This window comes from Dipteris shenzhenensis, chromosome 28 (genome assembly GCF_047967505.1).
Source record: "Dipteris shenzhenensis isolate YYH24624 ecotype China chromosome 28, Dip_SZ_1.0, whole genome shotgun sequence".
NCBI lineage: Eukaryota > Viridiplantae > Streptophyta > Polypodiopsida > Gleicheniales > Dipteridaceae > Dipteris > Dipteris shenzhenensis.
The window spans coordinates 32653585-32674122 of record NC_141623.1 but is presented as its reverse complement, the minus strand read 5'-3'; the positions used below and the strand labels follow the sequence as shown (position 1 = coordinate 32674122).

The 20538-nt window shown below is 42.7% G+C and overlaps 1 protein-coding gene across 1 annotated transcript; it reads left to right on the top strand.

Moving 5' to 3' along the window:
- The first annotated feature begins 5720 nt into the window (after nucleotides 1-5720).
- Nucleotides 5721-10831, top strand: LOC147883467 (disease resistance protein RPS4B-like). Its single transcript, XM_087399931.1, has 6 exons — nucleotides 5721-5862; nucleotides 5952-6519; nucleotides 6623-6904; nucleotides 7111-7758; nucleotides 7865-9640; nucleotides 10176-10831. The coding sequence occupies exons 1-6, from the start codon at nucleotides 5753-5755 to the stop codon at nucleotides 10776-10778; spliced, it is 3987 nt and encodes a 1328-aa protein (XP_087256057.1). The 5' UTR covers nucleotides 5721-5752; the 3' UTR covers nucleotides 10779-10831.
- The last annotated feature ends 9707 nt before the right edge of the window (nucleotides 10832-20538 follow it).

Here is a 20538-nt window from a genome sequence, read left to right as displayed (position 1 = left end):
TTAAGGTGGCATGGTTCCTCCATGTGCCATCCCTCCATCTAGGCGGTCCCACTTGCATTTAGCGAGACATGGACCAAGGACCATAGGAGAAGTAATATAAAATAGGTGGAGATGGATATTATATTGGATTATTCCCTCCATGTAGGATAGGCCCATGTGGGGGGGGTGTAGATAGTCAAAGTATGCAAGTTAAATAATGAGGAAAGTAGGATGAGGTGGCAAGACTCCTTGTGCCAACCCTCCACTTGTCCTCCTAGATGTTTGAATGTATTATAAAATTGGAAAGAGACCAAGGGAGTATCTTAGACTTAGGATATGGGGTTTGATTTATGTGGAAAAATGAGGCAAAGGGTTGTCGCACACAATTGAGAGTGCGTACCCACCTAGCCCACATGGGAGACTTTTCCACACACACCATGCATGTGGGAGGATGCATTTATTGGGAGAGACCCTCTCTCTTGGCTATAAAAGAAGGGGGCTATTCCTTGATGTAACATGCTCATTCTTGTAAAGCCACCTGCTAGTACTTTGATTTCCCCCCCGCCCCCCATCCTTCCTTTCAAATAGAGCATGACTCTCTTCCCTTGATGTCTCCATCTCTACATTCTGACTCCCCAGCATGTACATGCTCCTCTTCCCCCTCTCCCTTCCCCCTTGTGGCATAGTCTCTCTCTTCATTCCCACCCCTCTTAATCCTTTTTCCCCACCTATGTTAATGCTTCTTCCCTCACGTTCCCTTTTCCTCTATGACCCTCGAGCGTTGCCATGCCTCGTGTCTAGCATCATGCCTCGAATTCTTTTCTAGTTAATAGTGTATGAAAGAGGGCCCTTTCTCCTTGTCTTCTTGCCTGTGCATCCTCATATCTTGTCACCCATCTTTTCATCACATCACTATTAAGCATGCAAGCTCAGGGGGGTCACTATGTATAAACCCTCTATACCACGTGCGTTCAAGGCATATTTCTAAAATCCCTTATCTGTGTAAATTTTTCATTAATAAAATGTACCCCTTTTCTATACAAATCTGTAAATTTTTTCCAAAACTATTTTAAATAGTCCCTTATGTATATTTATTTATGTAAATTTTAGAAATAAAAAATATCCTTTTGTTGAACTCACGTGATAGGGTTACATATGATGAGTGACCCCCCCGAGCATGCAAGAGAGGTTGATATTTTTAAGCAACTCCGTGTCTATTACTTTGCTGCGTCCTTACCCTTGAGGCATAATAGAGGTCATCCTTAGGTCTTCATTATCTCTCCATAGTCGTGGGAGAGAGCTATCCACATTAACAAGAAACTCAGAAATATATACAAGTGACTCTTGTACCAACCAACCCTCGGCCATGCTACATTCAGATCTTGCATTTTGTCTCACGAAACTCTTCAAGGTCTTCATGAAGCACTCAAGGAAGAACAACCATCGTGCATGTACAATACCGCATATAGCAATCTCATCCACCAAATGCACTATGAGATGTAGTTGGCTTATGAGAATAGAACATGGAAATGTCTCCACTAAAGAAACCACCTCCACTGACATAACTCGAGCATTCTCAAGTGTGGTGGGATCTATTACATTTGAGCTCACATACCTAGAAAGGAAAAAGTACATGATATTAGTAATATGAACACCTTGCATCTTGTAAAGTACCTCATAAGCTTGCCCATCTTGTAAATACAATATTCACATTTTGTATCTTGTAAAGTACCTCACAAGCTTGCCCATCTTGCAAATACAATCCTTCATGTCCTTCGATGCACTACGAGAAATGCTAGTAGGATTATGAACTAAACACACAAGGAATGGTTGATTAGTTGCTTCTAATTCACTCACAAATTTGGAAGGAAAAAGATTTTATGCACATAAAATACTTACTTGGAGCATCTTGTGCCAATCATGAGATTTCAAGCCATATAATTGCTCTACACCTCTTTTCTTGCTTTTTGTAAGAGGTGCTTTTGAGACCAAATGGGTTCACACCGTCCATACCCAATCCAAGTCTCAAGCTCTTAGGTTCTTCCTTGAAGCTTGGCCATGTGTCTTCAATATGCTTCCATGCAGAAGTGTCTGTGGGAGTTCTCCACTTGCCATCGGTTGATCAATGGAAGGAATGCCATGAGATGAGCTCTGCAATGGATTTCCACTTGAACATATGTTGGATGTGAGGGATTATGGAAAAATGTCGCAAAACCTTATGAGGCACATCCAAAGTTTTGAGATCTTCTCTATATCTTGCCTCTCCACAAGTAGGACACTCTCTTGCATCCTTATGTTGTCCATAAAAGAGAACGCAATCGTTGACGCATGCATGGATGCACTTGTAATCTAATCCTCCAAGAGAGGTCACATGTTGCATTGCCATATCTCTTGAGGTCAGTAATTTATTCTCCCTTGGAAGCATTTTACACAATAGCCTGCACATGAAGACTATAAATGAGAAAAAGCATTCGAGTAATTGACCCACTAGCATAATTCACCATGTTTGCAAAATAGACTTTAAAGCTTACTTGACTAATGCATTTAAACTTGCATTGCTCCATCCATAGATGGTCTGCAAGTTTAGTAACTCAAGGGAGGTACGTAGAATAGAGAATGTGCACCTCTCAAATAGTGGAGTTGATGCTACGATAAAAAGATCATCCTGCTCCATGCTATCATCCCTACCTGAGGACTGATGGACATATAAATCCTATACCATATCATCAAACACCTCCTCCTCCACAGCCTCATGAAGTAATGGCAGAGGGCTACTATCACCATCACTCCATGCATCCATAATGGACCCATACCTCGGTACTTGAGCTTGTGCTTGGTATTGCAGACACTGTAGAGGAGTGCCAAATCTCCCTCTACAAGGTCTTTGTTCTTGAGGTTGTGATCGAATGACTTTTTGGATCGGGCATGTCTATAAGCGCATCTATAAATGCGTTTATGTACGCATCTTTGTTTTTTTTAAATTTCTAGTAGGGCATCTATTTGTGCGTCTATGTACGTTTCTATCTGTTTTTTAAAATTTCTAGCAGGGCATCTATTTGTGCATCTATAGGTGCATCTATATGTGCATCTGTTTGTTATATAGACACACCTGTAGATGCGGGTCTGTAGACGCATAAGAAAATTTTCCAACGCGGCACTTCATTTTCACAAGGTCTCTGTCTACCACTTAATCCTTACCACACCAACATTTTTCTCTCCACTCCATCATTATTATAAGTCCCCATGTTTAGCCTATTGAATGCTAGCATGGTGGCAATTGATGACCAATCCAATGGTGTTGTTTTTCCAAGTAGTTTAATTAGTTTAGTTTACGAGTAGTTAAATTAGTTTAGTTTATTTTTAAGCTCTCTGCTCCATCAATATTATAAGTCTCCATGTCTTGTGCCTATTGAATGTTAACATGGTGGCAACCCAGTGGTGTTGTGTTCTAGTTTAGTTTACGAGTAGTCAAATTGGCTTAGTTTAAATTTTGAGCTCTCAGCTCCATGATTATTACAAGTCTGCATGTACCACCTGTTAAATTCTAGCATGTGGAAATTGAAATAATTGATGACCAGCCCAATAGTTGAAATTTTTGTGTTTCCAAGTACTTAAATTAGTTTAATAGTTTAGTTTCTAGGTTGTTTCGGGTCATACATGGGATGACTTGGATTGTGATAATTCAAAACTTGCCAGGTGGTTTTAACAGTAGCAAATATAATTTAATTGATGTTATTGTGATTGTCCTAGTCTGACTTTTATTAGCATCTACTTATAGAAATTAAAAACAAAAAAATATTTCAGAACAAAAATAATTAATAACCAGCCCAGTAGTTAAAATTCATGTGTTTTGAAGTAGTTAAATTAGTCTAGTTCAAATTTTAGGTTAGTTTTAGAGTGAAGGAAATAGATTTTCCTTGGTTTAGGATTGACTTATATGCCAAACCATATAAGAACATAACTTATCCACCAAACCATATTTATGAACGACAGGAGAAAGAGACAAATTTATGATCAATCTAACAATGTAGTTGAGAGATTATTGCTTTTGGAGAGTTCTTTCCACCTTCAGTTTGAATGCATTTGTAGAGTTGTCCATAGTTTTCACTTCAAAATTATCCTTTTATGAAGTCTTATCCTTCTCCATAATATGCCCTCGAGGGGTTTACCTCAAAACAATTTAGTGTACCATGTGCATTCAAGAGGAGGGGTATTCTAACTCGATAATTAGGAAAAATTTAACAAGATTACTCCAAGATTACAACTATAGGAGAGTTTTTTAATCCAAAATTTGCACCAATAGACACGTCTGAAAGTTTTTTTTAAAATTATGAAAACGTGTCTGTGTGTGCGTCTGTAGGTGCCTTTTCTTATTGTGCCTCACGAACGATCTGTACCAATTGTCTAGAGGGAGGTAAGACTAAGATCTCAACAATCTATATAGCATGAAAACTAGTTTCGTTTGGGGTTCCATGTTACAATAACAAAAGCTATAATGTGCTAGATTTGTCAACTACACCAGACTGGGAAACACCTATGCTTAATTAGAGCATGCCGTCAGTAGGATAGACCTTTCCCCAATCTCTTATTTGCATAAGATGTCGCTCCTATATCGTATCATCGAGGACTCACTGCATAGTGGTGGATACTAACTATAGTAAAAGAGCTATACAACGCTTAGATTTGTGGTTCGTGACTAAGAGGTGCTAGTCAAGCGTAGTTCACAGTATCTCTAGGTTGCAGGTGCGTATCTAAAGGTTGCAAACAACGAAGAAAACATATAGAAAGAGTACTCAAGCAAAAAGCGTTGCTAGCTTCTGAAAGCCCCCTATCGAAAAGCGCAAACAGTTGCATAGCTTTTCCTGTGAAGAAAGCAGGGAATTTGCGTGGTTTGCTAACCTTTCGTTTCTTTCGACTCTGTCTGTTTGCATGGCTTGGCCGTTTTTTTCTCCTGGACCTTTGCTATATGTTACATGCTCTCGAATTGATGGACCTTTGCTCCTGCTTGTTGACGGAGGCTCTTGCATTTGGTTGCTATTGATCGCAAGATTCAAAAGTTCCAATGAGATTATTGCATCCGTTTCCAATAATTAGACGATAATCCTAAACCTGGGGGTTCAATCCACACGAGACCGTGATGGGAAAGACACCAAAAGGCCATCAAAAGAGGATACGAGGCAGGTCCATCACGTGGAAAAGAAACCAAAGCAGGACACAAAGGGGAGACGAGCAAAGGTAATTACGTTTGAAATGCTAGCATACCTATGATGACTTCAACCGTTTCGATATGAAATGGCTTCAACCGTTTCGATGCGACGTTCGAACGAAGCTCGGCTCTGCTCCTGGAATGACGGACCTCTGCTTACTCCCGCAACGTTGCTCGACGGAGAACGACGATCGGCTCACTCCCGAAACTGGCCCGATTCAAAATGCAGGAGCACTTTGCATGGCCATGCGATGCCATGCAAAGGATGTGGAGATGTCAGCTGGCTCACGGGAAAGGCGTTGGACCAAAAATCTGCAATCAAAGGCGCCATCTCGCCACGTGTGCAAAGGACAAGGGTAAGTCCGCTATATCTATCCTTAGGCCATTCGTTATAGTAAACTCTATAACGAATGGATATTAGTCAACTCTATAATGAATGGATGGATACATACGGTCGTCTTGTCAACCCACCTTCTGATGTGACTAGTAAACTCTATAACGAATGGATACATATGGTCGTCTTCCTCATCGTCTTCATCACCCCTCTAGTTTCTGCTGCTGCCAATCATGGATTCCTTCGCTCCTTCGACTTCGTTCCACTTTCAGCAGCAACACTCTCACTGCTCTCCTCCTCCTCCTCCTTCTTCGTCGGTTGATCAGCCGCTCAGTACATGCCCGTGAGTCTTCCCCTTTTGTTTCGATTCCTTTCCCTCCACTTGGCTTCTTTACTTCGTTCCCATCACTACCACGTCTTTCGCTCTTGCAGGAAACCCGAAGAAGAAGCTGCACATCCCATATTTCTTTCACACAGTGGCAAGCAGAAGCCATTTGTGAAAGACCTGTATTCTGAACTTGAACATGTGGGTTACCGTCCTTTCTTCGACATCATGGATCACAGTTTACCAGTGGGCAAAGAGTTCAAAGACCGTATTTTCGCCAAAGCTAGAAGATGCACGCTCGCTGTTGTAGTTCTTTCTGAGGATTTCGTGACCTCTAAGTGGCCTATGCTAGAGTTGTCCATTTTCTTGGAGATGCCGTCTGTACACATACTGCCTCTCTTTTACAAACTTTCGGTAGAGGATCTCGGTTACGAGAGCAATATCGAAAGATGGCGTCAGTCTTGGGAAAAGCTGTCTGCGACGGATAAACGCGTCGATGTAGAAAAATGGTGCGCAGCTCTCAAAGCCCTTTGCTCTAGAAGTGGACTATCTTTTCATGAATCCGGGGGCCAAGGTGCGTACTTGCATAGAATAGTTTCAAGCATTTGCAGACTGGTGCCTCAAGAGAATAAGCACGAGGATTCCGACATTTATGTAAAGGATCGTTTATGTGAGGTAATCGTTCTTCTTTGTGTTTCAGTTTATTACAGCTTTCGCCTGTACTGCTAACGCCCATTATATTTTAACTCCTCTTCGAATACGTGTGCACGCTTTGCAGATGATCGTTTCTAGGTTTGAGGAGCTGGAGAGAGAGCCGCACCAGTCAGCTTTTGAAGTCTCCCTTCTCGGAATGTATGGTATGCCGGGTAGTGGGAAATCAACCCTCGCTCAGAGTCTTTGTAATCGCTTTTTTCCTCACTTCTATGGGAAAGTATTGCACTTGCAGTTACCCCTCAAGCCTAGCTCTTCAGATGTCATCGACAAGCTGAAAGAGGTGTTGAGAAAGCTTACTTGCTTCAAAGAGGAAAGCAACCTTAAATCTGTATCAGATCTACGCCAGGTATGTGCCTTACAACTTACAAGTAATCACGGAGACCGAATTTCGCATTATTCAATTTATGGGGGGACGTACTCGGGGATCGAGCAGAGAATTGAACCTCTCAATCTTTAATTCTAGACTCGAGTCATAAGACTGCACGCTTTTGGCAACATTTCGTTAATTTTCTGGCTTACAAAGATTTGACTTCTGTCTTTGTGTTGTTTCAGGTCCGATTTATCCTTAAAACTCATTTGCCTTGCAGCAGAGTCTTCTTGGTCGTGGATAATCTATCGGATTGCGATGAAGCGCTCGAAGCAGCAAAAGCTATTTTGGAATCTGGCCTTGGCCGAGGAAGCAGAGTCATGCTTATTGCCCGGAGCTTAGATATCTTGCGCCCTTTGTTAAAATCCCACGGAGTCCACTTTCTCTCCGGAACTATGCCGACCCCGGAGATAAACGAAACTGAGGCTGTGCGAATCCTGCTGCATCACGGGTTTCAACCTGGATATACACTGTGCTTCTTTCCATCGGACAAAATTGATTTGATTATAAACATTGTTCGAAAGTGTCGTTTTCAATCTCGCTATCCCTATCTGCCTCTCGTATTGAAGATCATGGGTGGTCTGATAAGTCGGTATGAGGAGGACATCGAAAAATCGGCCATCAAACTAAGTGATTTTTCAGATAGCATAAAATCTCACAGGCAGTACGCTATCAACAAGCTAATTGAGATGAGCTTCCAAGAACTACCTGGGAAGCTGAAGGCTATATTTCTGGATGTGGTACTTTTCCTTTTACCATCGAGGAGCTGTAGTGAAGCCTGCGAACTGTTATGCATTCTGCACGATGTGAGCAGAGTCGACATGATGAAAATGGTGAGCACTCCAGTTCTGAAGCCATGGAGTTCGCATTCGATTTATGTTCACGGCTTTGTTTGAGAGAATTTGGAATGCCATTTAATGTTTCCCCCCTATTTTGCAGTTGAAAGACTTAAAGAGATACTGTTTCCTAGGGTCGATCGATGGCAGATTTCAGATCCACGATGTCTACATAGAGTTTGCACAGAACACAAAGGAGTCGCGCGGGTACCTTCATTCTGAAGGGGAGAGAGATGACCCGGTCCAATCCGCAGCACAAGGCAGAAAAATTTTAAGACGGGTTCTCTTTGAAAATGGAAGTTTTCAGAAAGCGAATTTGCAGGATTGCTCGAGCGTGGAGGCCCTCGCAGTGAGGAATTGCCAGTCATTAGTTGCGATAAAAGTGGGCGGTATGACATCCCTTTTGAGCCTAGACTTGGAGGAGTGTCCAAAAATCGAGCGGGTAGAAGGCCAGAACTCCTTGACGAATTTGAAGAGGCTGCGATGGGTAAATAGAAGCGTGGAGCGGAAACAAAGCAGGGGGCAGCACTGGGAGCAGTCTGATGTGTGGAGAGTGTTTATGTACAGTTTGCTGAAGAACCGGCCACGACCTTTACAAGTAGGACTTATGAGAGCTTTGGTAAAGGTGGAGCTAGAAGGCACGGGTGCGAAGCGGCTATCAGATTTGCGCCATTGCAGCAATTTGAGAGAGCTGACATTATTGGGGGAGCAACTGGGGTCATTTCCCAACGTAAGCAACCTTCATAACTTGAAGCGTTTACAGTTCGGGAAGAACCGAATCCAGAATTCATGTTGGAACTACGATGACAGTATGTGTTGGGATGGAACAGAGTGGGGGGCGTACGAATATATTCAGGGTACCTCCGCAACGCGGAGAAAAGCAATGAAGGCACCAGATTTGAGTGGGTGTTCAGCATTGGAAGAGGTACATTTGTGTTCAGGTCCGTTCGATGCCCTTCCTACGTTCGGCAAACTGATGAAGCTGCGGATCATTGAGATTGAGAATGTGAACACTATCACAGAGTTTCCAGATCTTAGTCTTGTGGCACGCTCTTTGGAACGCTTGACTATTCGCTCATTCAGCAGATTGAGAGAGACCACCCATCTGGACAAGTTCAGCGGACTCAAAACCCTCAGAATATCTGAATGTCCATCCGTTGTTGAGATTGGTCCGGGCTTGAGCGGCCTGATGAACTTGGAGAGATTGAGAATCGAAGGGTGTGTGAATCTGCAGGTGGTGAGTGGCATTGGGAATCTGATCCGGCTGAGAGGTTTGTACTTCCGGAGATGTAGTGCGCTTCAAAGTATTCCAGCTTTGGAGAACTTGACGTGTTTGGAAGTGTTGACATGCCAGGATGGCCAGGCCCTGCAAAGCCTACCCAAATTGCCTTCGCAAAACCGTATCTGGTGTCTGCAATGGTCAGGCATCTCATCGGTGACGAAGATACCGGGGCTAGGGAGTCTGTCCGAGCTAAGTCGTTTGTACGTCAACGATTGTCGGAATCTCGTAAGCTTGCAGGGCATTGAATCATGCACGCGTCTTTCAATACTCTCTTGCAGAAATTGTGCGATGCTGGAAGAGTTACCGTCGCTATGTAATCTGCGGAAGCTGTCCTCCGTAGACATTTCAGGGTCCGCGAAGCTAATTGGCTTAGATATCGCCGGTGACTCAGTTTCATACCTAAACATGGAGGGTTGCAGCAGTTTGACATGCTTTCCAAGTGCTCCTCACGAAATGCCAAGAATTTGTTTTTCTGGAGGATGCAAATTCGCAAGCGAAGAAAGGTTGGTGGCTTGGGTTATCGATGAAAAGGTGCCTGAGCGCTGTCGTGCGGCTGCAATCAAAGCTCTCTTATGGGAATTCCAGAACAATTTCCAGGTAAGGAACGACCTCCCTCAATTTGTTTCGCCATGCTCGCTCCGTGCATTTTCGTTGCGACACACGTATCTTACGTTTTTGACAGTCTTCGTTTCATATTCTTGAAACCGACGATGTTGGTGCTTATCACAGAAAAACTTAGATACGTTTTTGACAGTCTCTTCGTTGTGCTTGTGATCATATCATATCATCATATCATAGTAGAACAATTTAGACAATTTAGATTAGATACGTTTTTGACAGTTAATATTCTTCAACCTGAGGATGTTGGTGCTTATAACAGAAGAATTTAGAATAGGATTTTTACAATCGCTTCGTTTCATGTTCTTGAAACTGACGATGTGGGTGCTTAATATCACAGAATCACAGAAGAAGAAGAATCGTAGAACATTTAGATTAGACAATTTAGATACGTTTTTGACAGTTTCATATTCTTCAACGTGAGGCGCTTACAACAGAAGAATGTAGATACGTTTTATAAAGTCGCTTCGTTTCATGTTCTTGAAACTGACGATGTGGATGCTTAATATCACAGAAGAATTCCATGAAGCGAATGGCGCTTCGAGAGCGTTTGATTGGTGCCCTCCTCCCACAGATTCTCACTCTGTCTTTCAATGGCGACCACGAGGGTGTTTTAGTGAGGTTTGTGACATGGTTGCTGTGGGATGATGGACATCCGCTTGAAGCAAGCGTCTCAGCGTTCCTACGTGAAATGACCAATGGCAACATCGACATGAGAAAGTCCCCCTGTCTGTATGTGGTGATCACAGCCGTGGCGGCCACCGGAAGGCACATCGAAATCAGGCAGATGCACCTTTTGGAAATTTTCTTCGAAAACTTGCACTCGCGATGGTCCGAGACAAGCCACAATTGGACGCACTACTATCACGTCCCCCTCTTTCTACCAAGGCTTGTGCATCACCTCGCAGACAATCCTTCCTTGTTCGAGAATCTCCCAGACACCACCTTCCTCTTGTGTACACAATCCATTCAAATGGCAATGAGCACTTTGTATACCCCTCGTTTTTCTTGGCATGCCAGGGTTCTAGGGCCATATGGCACCAAGGAATTCTTCATGGCAGCACTCAAAATACTTGGGAAAAGAAACCTCAGGTCACACCAAGCGCTATGCTCATGAAGAATTGGCAACACTTCTCAAAAAGGAAAGGATTGTTATCCACCCTCATAAAGGGAAAAAGAATTGGCAACACTTCTCAAAAAGGAAAGGATTGTTATCCACCCTCATAAAGGGAAAAGTACTCCCATGTTTACTTTACTAGTACTTGTTTACCCTTGGCAAAGCCATACAAGAGCTAGTTGTAAGATCAAATGAGGGTCAAATCCATGGTTAACCAATACTTGGTATGATTTTCATTAGTATTATACCAAAGTAGTGTATCAAATCTTGTCCCACAAATAGGTATTTACGTGGGTTTTTATTTTAAAGAACCTTGTCACACACAATAGAACACATGTGGGTCACCAACGTTGGTTTTCCGTAACCATGTTGGACACTGATGGTTGAAACAAGTTGAAACTTGGTAGGGCTCTAATACATGATGGCATAAATATTTTTTCTACGCTTTATTTCATTTGGAGTAGCGTAGCATATTGGTTTACGGTAGATAATCCTTTTTTTGCCACACCGCGAGTCGAAATATTTTTGATAGGGTAAGTTCTAAACCATTGCTCTATATGTTGTAATGGACCAAGAATTGGTGTTAGTACCATATTGAATATTGTCTCATAAATATCTCTATACATATCTTTTTATTTTACAAATCCTTGTTACGCACACCGTGAACTCATGAGGGTCACCAACGTTGATTTTTCATACCATGTTGGCCATCGATGGTCAAAACAAGAAAAAACGTGGTAGAAATCTAATACATGATGGCATAGAGATTATGGGTAGGATTTATTGCATTTGGAGTAGCATAGCATATTGTTTTAGGATAGATTTAACCCTTTCTTTGTCACATTGCGATGAGAAATATTTTTGTTAGAGTAAGGTTAAATTGATGGCTCCATATCTCGTAATGGACCGAGACTTGGTATGCTTCCAATTAATATTATACCAAAGCACCATATCAAATCTTGTCGCATAAGTAGGTATACACATGGCGTTTTGTTTTAAAGAACCAGCTCATCGTACACAATTGAACACGTGTGGGTCACGAACGTTGGTTTTTCATAAGAATGTTAGACATCTATGGTCAAAACAAGTTGAAACTTGGCAAGGCTCTAATACATGATGGCATAAAGATTTTGGCTAGGTTTTATTTCATTTCGAGTAGTGTAGCACATTGGTTTATGGTAGACAAACCTATTTTTGACACACCACGAGGTGAGACATTTTTTATAGGGTGAGTTCAAATCCATTCCTCTATATCTCATAATGGACCAAGACTTGGTGTTACTCTCAATAACTTTGTACCCCAACACCATACCGATTCTTGTCCCATAAATAGTTCTATACATGTCTTTTTATTTTACAAATCCCCATTGCACACACTAGAACACCTAAGGGTCACCAACGTTGGTTTTTCATAACCATGTTGGGCATTGATGGTTGAAAGAAGCCAAAAATTTCTAGCACTCTAACACATGATGATAGAAATATTTTTGCTAGGTGTTATTGCATTTGAAGTAGTGTAGTGTATTGTTATAGGGATAGATAACCTATACTCATCTACAACATATGATGGAAGAATAAAAAACATGCATGTCCAACTATGCAATTGGTACTCAGACAGTGATGATACGTTGCATGGGTGTTAATACAAATAATTTTAAGGCTTGTGCAAAGTATCATATCCACAAGACAAATGCACATGTGGTGAAAAACGAGAACAGTTTTATGCCCAACCATGCAAACGGTGTCTAATGGGCATGATACGTTGCACAAAACTTAAAGTAAATAGGTTTAAGGTGTGAAAAGTATTGTACCCATGAGAAATGGCACATGCAATAGGAGCACACCGATGCATATTTTTTTAATACTCATATGAGACGTGGTGAAAAATTGGAAAATACATGTGTCCAACCATTCAAACGGTATTAAACGGCCATGATACTTTGCATGGGACTTAGAGTAAATATGTTGAAGGTGTGCACAAAGTATTGGATCCATCAGATAAATGCACATGTGATAGTTGCACGCCGATGCATATTTTTTATTACTCATGTATGAGACATGGCGAAAAAAGGAAAAATATGTGTGTCATACCATGCAAATGGTGTCTAATAGACATGATACTTTTCATGGGCCTTATTTTGAATAGGTTTTAGGTGTGTGCAAAGTATGGCATCCATCAGACAAATGCACATGCCATAGGAGCACGCGGATGTGTATTTTTTTGATACTCATGTATGAGATTTGATGGAAAATAGAAAAATATTTGTGTCCATCCATATGCAAACGGTGTCTGATGGGCATGATACTTTGCACCGGACTTAAAGTAAATAGTTGAAAGGTGTGTGTAATGTATCATACCCATCGGATAAATGAACATATGATAGGAGTACACCGATGCATATTTTTTGATACTCATGTATGGGATGTAGTGAAAAATGAAAAAATATGCATGTCCAACCATGCAAATGGTATAAGATACTCATGATTCATTATAATTTTCATGAGACTTAAAATAAATAGGTTTGAGATGTGTGAAAAGTATCATACCCATTTGAGAAATGTACATGCGATAGTAGCGCTCAATGGCTTATTTTTTTGATACTCACATATGAGATGTTGTGGAAAACAAGAAAATATGCATTCCCAACCATAAAAATGGTGTTTGATGGGCATGATACTTTGCACGGGCCTCAAAGTAAATAAGTTTAAGGCATGTCAATGTATCGTAGCCATCAGACAAATGCACATGCGATAGGAGCAAGCTGATGCATATATTTATATATAGGATGTGGTGAAAAGCGAAAAAATATGCATGTCCAATAATATAAATGATATTAGACGGTCATGATACTTTGTACGAGCCTTAAAGTAAACAGTTTTAAGGCATGTGCAAAGTATCATACCCATCATAGAAATGTAGATGCGATAATATTAGCAAATTCTCAATATGTGTGTGTGTGTGTGTGTGTTTCTCGTGTGTTTGTGTGTGGCAAACAATTTTGATACAACAAAGTAAATGTTAAAGATAGTGTAAATTGCAATATCCACATAGGGCATAGAGGCAAACCCTAACCCTAACCCTAAGGGGTTCAGATGTATATCTTCATGTTCATTGTCAATACACTTAATGTACAGGTAGCTATATCATGTGCACTCCTCTCTCTCTCTCCCTCTCTCACTTCTGCTATTATGGTATCAGAGCCGATGGTGCTCCACTCCCTTCATGAGTGTGACGCCCTCCTTCCCGATTGGCATCTTCCTATAGGCGTTAAGCCCTAGCTTCCATCAAGGCACAAGCCCTCTCATTAAGGCATGTTCACGATTTCTTCAGCTCTTCACGTAGAGCTCATCCACATCTTCGTTTTGAGACAAAAAGCGTATGATTTCAACATTCAAAACTTTAGATATGTTCATTTTCGTAATGAAGTTCTTGGTTGATTGTTCTATGAGAAGCATGTACTCTGTCAACTCTATTCTTTGGTTTTTGAGAGACTTCTAAGGTTCCCTCAGTTTGTGTCATGAGTCTTGAGAGGTGCTGAGCTTCTCTCTCGGGGGGGTAACTATGTATAAACCCTCTATATCACGTGCGTTCAAGGCCTATTTCTAAAATACCTTATCTGTAAATTTTTCATTAATAAAATGTATCCTTTTTTAATGCAAATCTGTAAATCTTTTCCAAAATTATTTTAAATACTCCCTTATGTAAATTAACTTTTGTAAAATTTAGATATTAAAAATGTCCTTCTGTTGAACTCACGTGATAGGGTTACATATGATGAGTGACCCCCCCGAGGCTTCTCTAAGGTTAGATTTTGTAAGTTTGTAAGGTCAATCCTCGGGTAAGGTTCTACTTCGCAGAGCACATCTAGTAGATGAAGTCCATGACTCAGTAAGTGTTCATCCAATTGCTCCACCAAACTCATCTTGCATGACCTGCCCATCGCTCCTGCTCTATGACATCCATATGGCCTTCTTCGATGGACTTGAAAGACCTTCAACCGCTCGTGACTTCATCAAGCAACGGCGACGATGACTACCAGCTACAGCAACATCACAGCTGCACTAGCACTTAGTACATTTCTACTCTGCAATGGCTTTAACTACTTAGTGTGGGAAACCAGCTACAAGAGGCCATCATCAGAGAAGGAGCCAAACCAATCAACTCCATGATGCTTATCCACCAGCAATTCATTAGCAATGCTCATGTCTTCATGCAGCTATAAGCGCACTAGCTCCTGCTCATCAGCACGCTTAGATGACCACAATCGAGCTCCAACGAGCTCCTAACTCCGTTGCAACTACCTAATTGGCTCACGACAACTAGGCTCCAGCGTGACCTTTATGCTCAAACAATCAGTAGCAAATGCTACTACAATGAGGCGATTAATCCTGCTGCATCAACCTACAAGCAACGATTGATGACCAAAGCTCCAACCAAGGACTCAGAGTAGCAGACCGCAACTTCTAGCTTCTACAAACCTCATGGGCTCCCAAAGACTCAAGCTGCAAGCTCTGTAGCCACTTCCTAGTAGCTCTCCATCTCCACGGTCACCCATGCTCCATTAATGCCTACTGCCAATGTCGACCTCAACCGCCCATGCACAATGTGCTGCAACGACACGCGTTGCAATGGCCTTCAACCCACGCTGAACCAACGATCCACCCACCCTCAATGAGCATAAGTGGCGTGCCCAAGATATCCATCACCTTCAAAATCCCCATGCGTAGAGCTTTCTCTCTCAACAGCCTCTCTCTAAGCCATCCTCAAACACGTGGCAGATAAGCCCACACTAGGGTTAGTGACACTGACCTTTGGTTTAGTGATTACATATGGCAAATAAGCTTAGACCTTGGTTAGGTCAAGTTGACCTTGAGTGTAAGGATCCCCGATTACCTTTGAACACGGTTTAGTTAACCATGGTTAGATCTCAGGTCTAGTCAGTAAGTCCACGTGGCAAAGCACCGCCAGTCAGCAGCCGTATCAGCAACCCACTCTGCCACATCAGCAGTGCCACTTTAGCACACAGTGCCTGATAGGCACACTCTACATTTTGCATGTGACCTCAGCCTGCCACCTCACCACAGGCCTCATCATCATTTTTGAGCCTTCTTGAGATCAAGATGGAGGCGGGGGGCTGCGGCCAAAGGGGGAGGCGGTGAGGGAGGGGAGGAGAGGGGAGTGAGAGACAGAAGAGAAGAGAAGGGGAGGGGAGGAGAGAGAGAGAGAGAGGAGCCCTAGCGGTCACGGCCCCCAGGGGTGAGAGGAGAGAGAGAGGAGTGAGGGAGGGAGGGAGAGGAGTGAGAGAGAGGAGGGAAAGGAAGGGGAGGAGAGAGAGAGAGAGAGAGGAGTCCTGGCAGTAGCTACGGCCCGCAGGTGAGGAGAGAAAGAGAGGAGAGAGAGAGAGAAGTGAGGGAGGGAGAGTAGTGAGAGAGAGGAGGGGAGGGGAGGAGAGAGAGAGAGAGAGAGAGGAGTGAGGGAGAGAGCGAGGTGAGAGAGAGGAGGGAAGGGGAGGGGGAGAGAAAGAGAGAAAGAAGAGAGAGAGAGAGTCCTCATGGCCGTGGCCCCCAGGTGAGAGAGAGAAGGGAGGGGGAGCATAGAGAGAGAAAGAAGAGAGAGACAGGAGTCCTAGTGGCCATCGCCCCCAAGGGTGAGAGGAGAGAGAGAGGAGTGAGAGAGAGAAGGGAAGGGAAGGGGGGGGGAGAGAGAGAGAGGATTCCTAGCGGCCAGGGCCCCTAGGTGAGAGAGAGAAGGGAGGGGAAGGAGAGGGGGGAGAGAGAGAGAGAGAAAGAAGAGAGAGAGAGAGGAGTCCTAACAACCGCGGCCCCCAAGCGAGAGAGAGAAGGGAGGGGAAGGGAAGGAGAGGATAGAGAGAGAAACAAGAAAGAGAGAGAGGAGTCCTGGTGGCGGCGGCTATGGCCGCTAGGGGTGAGGAGAGGAGTGAGAGAGAGGAGAAAGCATGAGGAGAGAGAGAGGAGTGAGAGAGAGGAGAGGTGAGAAGGTATGCGACTAGAGAGAGGAGAGGAATGGAGAGAGAGAGAGAGAGAGAGAGAGAGAGAGAGAGAGAGAGAGAGGAGAGGTGAGGAGAGGGGAAAGTATGTGACTAGGGAGAGAGGAGAGGTGAGAAAGTATGCGACTAGACAGAGAGGAGAGGTGAGAAAGTATGCAAATAGAGAGAGGAGATAAATGAAGACAGAGAGAGAGAGAGAGAGAGAGAGAGAGAGAGAGAGAAGAGGAGTGGAGGGAGGGAGGGAGAGAGAGGGAGGGAGAGGGAGAGGGAGAGCCATTAGAGGGAGGGAGAGGGAGCACCATTAGAGAGAGAGAGAGAGAGAGAGAGAGAGAGAGAGAAGAGGAGTGGAGGGAGGGAGAGGTATGCAACTAGAGAGAGAAGAGAGAGAGAGAGAGAGGGGGGGGAGGACGAAATCTTACCACTAAGAGTAGAAGATTTACAGAGGTGGAAGCAAGGTATGAAGAAATGGAGCAGCAAGCCCTCTCTTTTGTATTTTTAGTCAGAAAGTTTCACTCCTATTTATTACCTCGGTCATTTTTCTCCCTTATCTCTCAGTTTGTATTAGCATATCTAGTTCGCAAGCCTAATCCTGAAGGGAGATTTGCAAAATGGTTGTTAGAGCTTCAAGAGTCCACTATGGCAGATTTGCTCACAAGATGGCAGCATCTAAGAGAAGAAAAGAAATATAAGGAGGACATTAATGATGAAAGGGAGACACCACCAATAGCTTTTGTCTTGTATTTTCAACAAGGAGCCGGGGGGATAGTCTTGATGAATTCTAAAGGTCAAGAAGTATGGGCAAGAGGACAAGAGCTTCTAGGTATTACAACTAACAATGCAGCTAAGTATAATGCTTTGATTCTTGGTTTGGAGGGTTGTCTTCAAAGTCAAGTTAAAGAATTGGAAGTAAGAGGAGATTCTCAGCTTATTATAAAGCAAATGCAAGGGCATTACAAGACAAGAAGTCCTCATTTGAAGGAGCTTAATCAAAAGGCTATGGGACTATGTAGTCAATTTGATTTTTGCAAGTTTGTTCATATAAACAAAAAAGAAAATCAAAGGGCAGATGAGTTAGCTACTCAAGCCATTGTAGTACAAGACTAGGGGGTGCTTTCTTTAGTAGACACTGCATGGCCAGAACTGCAAGATGTTCAACAATATGTGGAAGAAGGCATGTTTCCTCGAGGGTTAACTCCACAATAGAAGCAGAGATTGGTAAGGAAGGCTTGATGACATTCTTTATAAATTGGAAAAAGAAAAGGTGCTCCGTCAGGTGGTCCATCCCATGGAGACTAGGAGAATCCTAGAAATGTGTCATGAATGCTCCGGTCATTTTACTTCAGTGAGCATAGCTAGGAGAACTCTTAATACAGGTTACTTTTGGCCATGCCTCCATAAGGATGTATATGAATGGTGTCGAAGTTGTAAAGTATGCCAAAAGTTTGGAAGGCGACAGTTGATTCCTGGGCCCTTGAAGCCTATTCCAACATATGGACCATTTGAGAGGTGGGGGTTGGATTTTGTGGGACCACTCCCTCACTCATCTCAAGGCAAGCATTATTTACTGGTGGCCACAGATTATGCAACTCAGTGGGCAGAGGCCAAGGCCACAGTCAATAACAAGGCAAGCATAGTCGCAAAATTTCTCTTTGATGAAATTTGTTCATGCTTTGGTTGTCCTTTGAAAATTCTCACTGATGGAGGAACCTCTTTTAGAAATGAACTAATTGCAGATGTGATGCATAAGCTAAAGATAAATCATAGCATGTCCATGCCATACTATCCCCAATGTAATGGCTTGGCTAAGAAAACAAATGGATTGTCGTGCAATTCAATGGGAAAGCTTGTAGACACTAAGAAAAGGCATTGGGATAGGCATTTTATGGGCTTACAGAACCACACACAAGCTAGCTATTGGGTTTACACCATTCCAACTAATGTATGGAATAGAAGCCATTTTGCCCATTGAATTGGAGATACATATTCTTCGCACTGTTGTCGCAAGAAAAGGATAGGAGGATGCTTATGCTCAATGCTTGGTACAACTAGAAGCCTTGGATGTATGTAGATTACAGGCCTTACAAAACTTAGAAGCTTCTCAAAAAAGGTGCAAGGCCCATTTTGACACCAAATTATGCAAGAAGAAAGATATTGTAGAAGGAGATTTGGTCATGAGATTTGATAGCCATCTGGACAAGCGGCTAGACAAAAAGTTTATCAACCAATGGGAGGGACCATATCAAGTCAAAAAGAAGTTCCTATTAGCATGAGGATATTGATGGCATGGTGATACGTGGACGCACCAATGAGTATCACCTTAAATTCTTCTATGCTCAACCACCTTGAGGGCTAGTAGACCCTCTTTGTCACTAGAGAGGATCTGCTAGGGGGAAAAAGATGTGATGCCAAAATTTAATATTTTTTATTTGGCATTGGTATTGTTTTCTTCTATGTTTGATAAGAGTTTGAGTATCAAGTGATAGCCTAGCGGCTCTCACTTATTTCTATTTTCTAAGATATTGTATGGGATTGGAGGATGAGTGGAATGGATCATTGTAGATACCGTGTATGAATGATAAATACCTTGGTATGGGGTGAGAGTTATAATTTGTGTATGGGATATTATGGGGTTTTTAGATAATAGGAAGAGTGAGTCATATAAAGAGATGGGCTCATGTCCATGTGTTCCAATAATATAAGAGAGGCCACATGCCAAGCGTGTGGAAGGCATGTGGAGGAGTGTGGAGTCAAGAGGAATCCTTCTAGAATTCCTATGTGGAATAAGGAGGATGTGGACATACGGAAAAGAGAGGGTCCCTATGGGCTCCATGTGGGGGGACTCTTAACTTTCTCAATATTTTAAGAGTCTTGAGAATCTTTTGATGGGACACATGGCAAGAGTAGCCAAAAAGGACATGGATGGTGACATACGGGCTTATGTGATTGATGGGGAATGGAATCTACAAGCAGCAATTGTAAATGGGTGAAGGAGGGTGACAAAATATCTATAAAAGGAGCCCTCCTCTCCCTTGTTCATCATCTCTTCCACCATTAGGCCTCATGTTGCTGTAGCTCTAGTCTCCTCAACCCTCTTCCATGAGCCTTCTCTCCCTCTTGTAGATATTCTCTTATGTAGACTCTTGAGTCCATCTCTCTCTAGTTTATTCTCTCTCTATGAGTAGTCTTGGAGCTTCTACTCCCTCTTGTATGTATGAAACCTCTTCTTCTCCCTTGTGTTTGTAGTATTTTGAGTTGCATTAGAGTGGAGTCTCACTCTATTGGTAATGGTCACTTCAGGTTCTCTCTCTTGAGTGTCTCTTCCCTTTTTCCATTGCTTTCTCTTCCAAAGTGCTCAGAAGTTTTGTCTATTTGGCTGCTCATTAGGCATACATGGTTTATCTATTTCCCAAGCCACAAAGGGGGCTCTTTTTTCCCTCATAATTGACCTCTATGGGACTTGGATCGTTGATGAAGCCTAAGCATGGAGGTAGTATTCTCCCAAGTCAGCACCAATACAAGGAGTAGGTGTTTTTCATGATAGTTTGACCCCCTATCAGTATTTTGCTCATAACTTTTCGCTCGATGGTCCGATTTGGAGAAAAACTATATCAGTTCGAGGCTCTCTTCAAGGAGCATCACGTTATGTCTTCAATTATTGTATTGGATGTCAAACCAAAAATCTATGACTTTCTGTGTGTGACTGTTTCTTTTTCAGATAGTTTTTACCCCCGTCCAGTAAACTGCCCATATCT